The sequence below is a fragment of the Halichoeres trimaculatus genome, unplaced genomic scaffold (assembly GCF_033239565.1).
Source record: "Halichoeres trimaculatus isolate MK-OKI-2021-1 unplaced genomic scaffold, fHalTri1.1 fHalTri1_scaffold_12, whole genome shotgun sequence".
Lineage (NCBI taxonomy): Eukaryota > Metazoa > Chordata > Actinopteri > Labriformes > Labridae > Halichoeres > Halichoeres trimaculatus.
The window spans coordinates 25,381,156-25,389,976 of record NW_027437190.1 but is presented as its reverse complement, the minus strand read 5'-3'; the positions used below and the strand labels follow the sequence as shown (position 1 = coordinate 25,389,976).

General features: G+C 39.2%; 1 protein-coding gene across 1 annotated transcript; it reads left to right on the top strand.

Moving 5' to 3' along the window:
- Positions 1-1,440: 1,440 nt before the first annotated feature.
- Positions 1,441-8,045, top strand: zc3h12aa (zinc finger CCCH-type containing 12Aa). The gene is made up of 6 exons (XM_074683902.1): positions 1,441-1,589; positions 2,535-2,965; positions 3,497-3,636; positions 5,763-5,997; positions 6,106-6,212; positions 6,299-8,045. The coding sequence occupies exons 2-6, from the start codon at positions 2,595-2,597 to the stop codon at positions 7,327-7,329; spliced, it is 1,884 nt and encodes a 627-aa protein (XP_074540003.1). The 5' UTR covers positions 1,441-1,589; positions 2,535-2,594; the 3' UTR covers positions 7,330-8,045.
- The last annotated feature ends 776 nt before the right edge of the window (positions 8,046-8,821 follow it).

Genomic DNA, 8,821 nt, shown 5'->3' with positions numbered 1-8,821 from the left:
CACACGTGCACTGACAAACACATACACACTCTCATGGAACTTCACAACTTAACCACCTGCTTATTGAAGCCACAACAAGCATCTTCCACAATCTTCCCACTGTCATAAACAGAGGAGCAACGTGGAGCTGGGGTGACATCTAGTGGATAATGCCAGTTTCTCCTGGCTGTTATCACAAGAGATGGGTTCATGAATGTTTCCTTGATATCCCAGCTAAAAAAAAACCTCTTTAGGAAAGTGCGTTGAAGGTTTTATCCCTTATTTTAAAACAAAAATTGAGATTTTTTTCCCATAATCTGTTTTAACCGTTGGGGTCTCATTTGATTCTCCTGGATGTCCGTTTTTTGTTGAGCAGACCAATTAATGAAATCAGTCTTTTTAATGAGAATCAGCTTTAAAAAGTTTGGCTTTAGGTACTATCTGCCTAGACTGTCTCTAATAAAAAGGATCTATCTTTACATAAAAAGGCAAAAAATCCAGAGTTTCTGCTTTTTTTTTTAAGAGCTCTATTAATATAATGTGTTGTTATTATTATTATTTTTATTATTTTTATTATTATTATTATTATTATTATTATTATTATTATTATTATTATTGTTGTTGTTGTTGTTGTTGTTGTTGTTGTTGTCGTCGTTATTATTATCATCGTTGTTATTATTATAGATAGTTTGATGTGCTTGAGGCTTAATAAAATACAGTCTGTATTCCTTCAAATAATGCACAGTGTCAACTGATAAATACACAATAAATACGATTCCTGGAAATCCCCCATTCATTTGATATAGCATTTGACAAGAATATGTCAAAATTTGTCTCGTATCCACCGTGTCCCAACCCAAGGAATCCAAATATCATCTTGTTGAGTTTTTTTTTTTTTCTGCTCTCCAGCACTAGAGGGCGCCATCTCTCTGGTTTGTTGTCTGTTTTTACTGCTCATGAAATCTGTAAGAAAAAAAAAGCAAAGGGAGACCCAGTGAGACTACTACTTTACAGAATCATTTCCTAAAAATGTCAATTTGATTTCCGCTCCATCATATCCTGTTTATTTTGCCACAGACTGTATTGTTTGGTTTCTCGAGTAAATCATGGATTATCTTTTTTGTTTTGTTTTGTTTTGTTTTTATTTTTTTATCTGAAGTGAAATAATTAATTTCACTGCTTTTGATGTTACCTGATGCCCTGAAAAAACTGCGAATGCGCATTGAACTTTATTGAGGCTCTTACTGCCTTTGTGATCTAAAGACTTGCCTGGAGGGAAACTAACATCAACAAAGAAAACACGAAGCACACCCACAAACATAAAACGCTAAAAACAAGCACAGCAGCGTGTCTGAGTGACAGCCAAAGGTAAGGAACACTTTATCTTATCTCTGATAGTATATGCAAATTCTTCAAAGCTCGGCATGCGTCCGGCAGGCAGGCAGGAGGAAGAGAAGAGAGGGAGGGAAGAAACCACCTTATTTCCCAGGAGGGAGGTGCTTGATTGTTGGAACTGAGACAAAGTTACAGAACTTTGAAACATTAACAAGAGTTGTGGGTGACTTCTGCTGACAGATGGAAAGAGAAGAGAGAAGGGACAAACAGTGACGGTAGGTAATATTTGGGTTTGCGAACAAGGGACGAGAATACCTGCTAGCGTTGGAAAAGTCCATTTTGAAACCTGTCGTTGCGTGTGCCTCGTAGGGGTAGCCTAGGTAGTAACTATTTCTCTACTTTTAAATACATGCCGTGTTTATTAGCTGCTGTGTTTAATCCTAAAGAGGAATGGGGAAGGCTTGGGCGAAGTAAACAAGAGAACTTTACTGTAAGCTACATAACAAGAGAAGGAGAAGTGATACTGTAGAAAACTGGTTATTTCTGTCGTTTTAATTAATTGTTTTTGAATTGTAGGACTGATGTCAAAGTAGAGAACCGCAACTGACAATGACAGCAATTTTGGAGACGCCGTGGCACATTATGTAATGGTTGTATAAAGGTTTAGTTGAGTAGAGACACTGTTAGGGATAACAATTAATGAGATTTAAAAAAAGAAAAAAAGAAAAAAAACAAGAAACAAAATAATAATAATAATAACTGAATGCCATGTTGATTTAAAAACATAAATATTTGACCCTTTTTATTAGCATACTGAACATATCCACTTATTAACATTTTACTTTTTAAAACTTACCACTTTCCTGTTAAAACTGGTAAATTACCAGCATCAACAGGAAAGTTCTATGCCTCCTAAATAATGATCTGCTTTGTGTCAATTGATCATTAAATCTGCGAAGGCAATCAAACTTATGAATGGACTCAATTTTAAAATGTAGTGGGTCTGCTGCAGTTTCTAATTATATAAAAATGCTCCAATTTGAATTTTTAGGACACCTTGGGATTCTTCTTGCAATCTGTTTTCATTTGTTTTCATTTGTTTTGTGTTAACACTTTTAACACAGTGTAAAGGGAATCAAAAAGTGAGAACAGCATTTGCCAGGTCAAATGATGTCAAATAAACGTGTTTCCCCTGTATTTGTCACTTTTCTTTACCTCAGTCAGTGACACCCTGCGGCTGTGTAACACCTCCTCTTGAAAAGAGGCCCACATGCTCCAGGATGGATCAAATTCTCCCCCACAGCTCAGCTTCACACCTGCTGGAACCAGACAGCGAGGAGATGCAGCTTAGAGTGGACTTCTTCAGGAAACTGGGTTACTCCTCAGATGAGGTGAAGGCAGCTCTGACAAAGCTGGGACTCAATGCAGACACAAACTCTGTGCTGGGAGAGCTGGTTCGGTGCAGGACTAGCACAGCACCCTGCATGTCTGGTGGTGACAGCAATGAGAGAAGTACAGGGCAAAAGGAGTCTCTGCTGCCTGCTAGCTGGGCCCTTGGACCCTGCAGGAACACTTCACAAACCAGGGATTGGAAAACCGCTGACACAGAACTGAGACCTGTTGTTGTTGATGGCAGCAATGTTGCCATGAGGTAAATTTTTGTATATTTTTCTCAAGTTTATTGAATTGTAAAGTATCATCTTGAGGCCCATGGTTATTGTTTATAAAGCTTTTCATATACCCGCACAAAAAGCAACACAGCAGACATAACACCCTTTGTTTACCTGGTGACGGTAAAGTAGCTGTAAAATAACATTTCTCAAGCTGTCGTCACTCATTGTCAGGATGATATTCAACCCTGACCCTGAAAAATGCATTCATTCAGAGTACATTCTTGTACTCTGTCATATATATGGGTGTTCATTGCCTTGCCTGTGCATGTTTTCGTAAAGGCCACTGCTACAATATGCAAATTTCAGGCACACACCCTGAAATCTCCACCTTTCAATAGATATATAAGGTGTTATAAAAGAAGTTCTCAGTGACTCTTTGCCTGCGGGGAACATTCAAATCGGTGTTTACTCAGTTCAACTGATATTTTACTGCTCCCTTTCATTTGATAGTTCTTCAATTACTTACCAGTGCTTACTTCTAATCCTCCCTCACCTGCTTCTCTTCACAGTCATGGTAACAAGGAAGTGTTTTCATGCCGGGGCATCCAGCTAGCAGTAAATTTCTTCCTGGACAGGGGTCATAAAACCATTACAGTGTTTGTTCCCTCCTGGCGCAAAGAGCAGCCCCGACCTGATGCCCCCATCACAGGTAAGGGTCCAAGAAATGAGCAAACAAGAAGAGATGCTTAAGAAAAATTTTCAGCTCCACAGACCTCTTTCAGTCATGCAGAAACAATTTTAATGACAGTGTAGAATGTAGCAAGGTAAGCTACTGGATAATCAACTTCAAATTCAGCTTTACTTCACCGAAATAAGGAACCTCCCAAGGCCCCAAATGTTATTGTGGAAAAATGTAGCTTGTGGGAGCACTACTGCACTACATGATAAACTGGAGAAGCTGGTGAGAAACTGTTTTGTTCTAAAAAGACAAACAGGCATAGTTAAATGAAAAAGCTACTGAAAGGTGTAGTTAGAGTACAGACCTGCTATTTGAAGCGCTGCTCAGTTACTGCCCAAAACAAACACAATATAATCATCAGCATTAAGAAGCTAAAGCTAACTGTTTTAAGAGAGTTTATAACAGTATTTGAATAAGCTAGCATGTCCGCTACGCTACCTAGCTTATGTTTGAGTTGAAAGCTGTTGTACTAGACGCCGGCATGCTAACAAAAACATTAAGTTTAGGGTGCTAGACTAAGTTTTTACATGGTTAGATCTTAATTTAGTACAAAGTACAGTTTAAAGCCAGCTCACTTTGAATATTTGTTCATACCCCAAAAACTCTGTGAGACAGCGGGAAATAAACAGGGACTGCATTCCACTGACTACAAAACAGGACATGAAAAGGAAGTAACAGCTTTCATTTGCATACCTGGCACGATATTAATCGTTTGCGGAAATAAAAAGCACTTACTGCAGTGTAAATGGTTTGATGAGGTTTGAGTCACACTCCTGTCTATTCTTGAGAGATTTACGTCGATAAAAGACCTGAATTAGATGTGAACTACTGAAAAGCTATTGACTTTCTGAAGCTCTCTAATTAACATACCATATTTAACTTGTTCAATAAGCTAAAAAAAAAAAAAATGCAGAAATGTCACACATAAACTCAGCAAAATGTTATTCCTGTTAAATAAATAGCAGAATGTAGTGGTAAAAATCATTTTTAATAACTCAAATTGAGTGTTAGTATGTCTTAGGGTTTAAAAACAGTTCCTCAAATATTGAACTATTTATTTAAATCTCCAGAAATCTGTCCTCCATTTCTCTTACTGCTAAGTTTTTTATTTCCCCTATAGAGTTACTCATTTACTAAGAACTGTGATGTGACTTTTCACTTCTTTCACTGTAGCTGGAGGCCTGCATACTCCTGTATCTGTGATTCATTCTAATGGTAGCCATGAGATCATGTTTCAGATGAGTTGTCAGATGAAGAACTACTGAACTCGTGCCAGACTCATGGGGCAACCTAAGAACATCAAGATTAGGAAACAAAGGTTTATCTAACTAGCCTCTAAGATATGTATCAGCGTCACGAAAATGGCAGCACCAAGTGTAGGCGTATAGTCATAATAGAGAGTATGTTTGTAAAAAAGAGGAATTTTCTATTTTAAGGAAAGCTAAAAGATCTAGACTTCCATGTACAGACACTACAGTCTCATGACAAACAAAAGCTGCTCAGCGTCATGTTTGCGAACTTTTCATGCTCAACTAACTTTTGACAGGTCCAACAACGAATACACAAAGAAGGGAGGACTAGTGATTTAAAACTGATGTATTATCACCCTTTAGTGCAGCCTGGGTGGAGCATCCAAAGGTTCTATTTTCATTCTGCCAACAAGGAAGTAAAAAGTCAGCCTTCAGTAATCCATGGGAAAGCCCCATCAGGAAGTCAAGCTGTGTTTTTTTTTTCTTTCACACCTACTTTACTTGTGGTGTGTTGTTAACTGCCAACAATTATCTACAGCATGAAAACATGTAGAGTGAAGGGTTAGGTGAAGACAGAGCAAAGAGACAGGCCCTTAAAAGAAGAGTGCCTCTGAGTGTTTAAAGTGGATTAGCCATACACATGGTCAGCATTCTCCTAACATGGTTTCTTTATTGTTTGTTTTTTAATATAAAAAAATATATAGTATATATATCTTATGTATAAGATTTTTTGATTGATTTGATATTTAGACTGTTACATATAAGCATTTGAATTAACTGTGGCATCTTTTAGATATGACAACAAAATGTTATGAAGTCTGATTCCTGTTTTTTTACAACTTTCAGATCAACACATCCTCATGGAACTTGAAAAACGTAAAATCGTTGTCTTCACTCCATCGCGCCGTGTTGGCGGTAAACGGGTGGTTTGCTATGATGACCGCTTTATTGTCAAGTTGGCGTACGAGTCAGAAGGAGTCATTGTATCCAATGACACCTACCGAGATCTGCAAGGGGAGCGACCTGAGTGGAAGAGATGCATCGAGGAGAGGCTCCTCATGTACTCCTTCGTCAATGACAAGTGAGGAATTGTTCTGTTTTAACAACCTTTTCCTGTCATATAGTTCCAGAGGGTGTACTAATTCTGTTTGGTGTTATCAGGGACTCATATGTATTCATTTTTGTCAAGGTTCATGCCTCCAGATGACCCTCTTGGGCGCCATGGCCCCAGCCTTGACAACTTTCTCAGGAAGAAGCCTCTTCCAGCAGAGCAAAAGAAACAACTCTGTCCCTATGGTAAGATATGATGAAGAAATCTTCTTTCATTTTTGTGAGGCTTCAGTGATGTGGTTCTCAAAAAAGATGTTTTTTGTTGTCCTCAGACAAAAAGTGCACTTATGGCATCAAATGCAAGTTTTACCATCCAGAGCGGGCCAACCAGTCTTACCTGTCCTTGGCTGATGAACTGAGAGAAAAAGCACAAATTTCTACTGTAAAAGAAGAGAGGAATGCCAGATCATCACCCAGACAGCTTCAGGTTAAGCCTGAGCCGACCCATAAGGCTTGTTCCTTCCCTCAAGACTCAGAGTATCAAAGAGACCAGTGTAGCTCTTCTCATCCCAGTCTGGTAAGTGAAAACACACTACTTTACTGGGAGGACCCTAGAAAGAGTCCAAATCAGATGCCACTTTCAGGTAGCCAGTGTCAGAACGAGTGGCCAGGGCAGCACCAGCTGCCCACTCATCACTATGCCAGTATCTCCCAGGATTACCTGGACTCTGGCCTTGGTTCTTATGAGAGCCAGTTCTCGGACTTTTCACACTGCTACAGCAACTCCCCCAGTCCCCTGCCGCAGCAGCACAGTGCCCTCCCTGGACCCAGACATACCTCAGTGCATTTAGAGGATAACAACAGCCAATCCCACAGGTGCTGTCCCCATTTATCGCAATCATCAGCCCTCCAGCAACATCATCAAAACCTGGAATCAAAGAGGCAAACCAAATACAACACTTATCCTCCTCACATGTTCCAGCACAGTGCACCACATCAACACAGCCTCCCAAACCATCTCCATTACCACAAAGCCCCAAATCATCAGCTCAACTACTGGTCAGATCCGTTTCAAGGGATGCCCCACATCAGATCATCGTGCAGTTTGCCTTCGTCGTTTCATTCCTCACACTCCCACAACTCCTGCTGCTCTCACAAAGACCCTCATTACCAATCCTGGGGCCAGCAGCAGGTATCATCTGCTGTTTTTGATCCGCAGAGGCTGGAACTCCGAAAGAATCTGCAAGCCATCTTCAACCCACATCAAGTAGACACAGTCATGGACATGTTTCCACATCTGACAGATGCTGAGAAACTGGCTCGGGAGATTCTTAACCTGAAGGCTCAGGGAGGGATCTTCTGAAAGTTTCTTCTGAAGCCTTCCAATTGGCTCTAACAGGATTTTTGTTGATATTGTAAAAGTAATAATATAACTTTTCTTTGTCTATTATTAATTGGCTTTAAAGCTGAACATAATGTTTTCTCACTCTGTAATGTTCTATTATGGAGGTGTAAATTGCTCATTCTGAGCAAGCATTTAATGATATTGTTGTCATTTGTGACTGTGTTGTCCGTGTTTCGGATAAAAAGTACCTCTAGATCAAAAGTAATCATGACTGAGTTTCTAGAGTTTCAGCGTTGATGCATATTGTGTCAAATTTGATATGTTTTTAATACAAAAGTTCTCCAGCAGGAATGAATCTCTGTACGAAGTATTGCTTTTTCTTTCATTTTCACTGTAGTTCTCCAGGACAGCTGCTGTTTGATGTTATCTCTGTGAGGTGCAGCTTCAGTATTGTTAAGAGGCAGGATTTACAGTAAATCCCCAGCTGACCAGGAAACTAAGAAAATTATCTGAGGCGGGTGAAATGTTGAAATGTTCTCAGATCAAGTATTAGTCTTTATAACCTTGTGTACATGGGTTACTGTTCAAAGAAAAAAAATGCGATTGTATGAGGAAGTTAGTTCTCATGAACAGCTGTAATTTATGCTTTTATAAATTCATTGAACATATGTGTATCCTGCAAAATTCATACTGACACTGTAAAAGACGAATAACAGTATGTCAATAAATATTAAAACGTGATGTGTGTTGGTTGGACTTGTTGTGGAGATTTGTATCAGTCTTTGTTATGCTTACATCAATCCTTTGGCAACCTCTCTGGTTTCAACCTAATGAGAAGTCTTCCCTTAACAGACCTGTCTACTAAAACCACTTTTCTGAAAAACTGGTGCAAGCCTGAGGTGTTGCTCCACTTTATGACAGTTTGTACTCTGCTGCTCATGTTGCAAGCCCAAACAAATCACCTTTTCCGATGAGTAGGAAAAGGTCATATGGTGTTCTTCCGTGTAAGTGTGGTTGTTAACCTTTTGGCTACTCCGGAATTTCAAAATCCCCTTGATGTTTTAATTCATGTTTACAGGCTTTTTTTTAAGTGTTAGTGACATTAGATGCCATTGTCACTATAAATCCCATTTATGTAGAAGACTTTAAATGATGACAAATTTAAACTTTGCAAAAAAAGGAAAAAAAATGTGTTCTTTATTGTAACAATGCTTCTTGGCAATAGATCATTTACTTTTGGAAAGTTTAAAAAAAACAAGACATACTGGCAATGTAACAAACTATGTATTTGACAAATAGCCACAAGGGGTGCTGGTGAACAGCAGTCATGGCAGGCCTCCTGGCAGTCCTATGAGACTGGAGACTGGCTACATGTAGTCTGTTCCAAACCATTAGAAATGGTCTTCTTCAGGTGCTATCTTCTTGGGACGCCCACTTTAAGGCCTGTCTCTGACATCCCCCTGTTATATGGAACTTCACTTTGATGATGGTACCAGGGCTCACTCTAAAT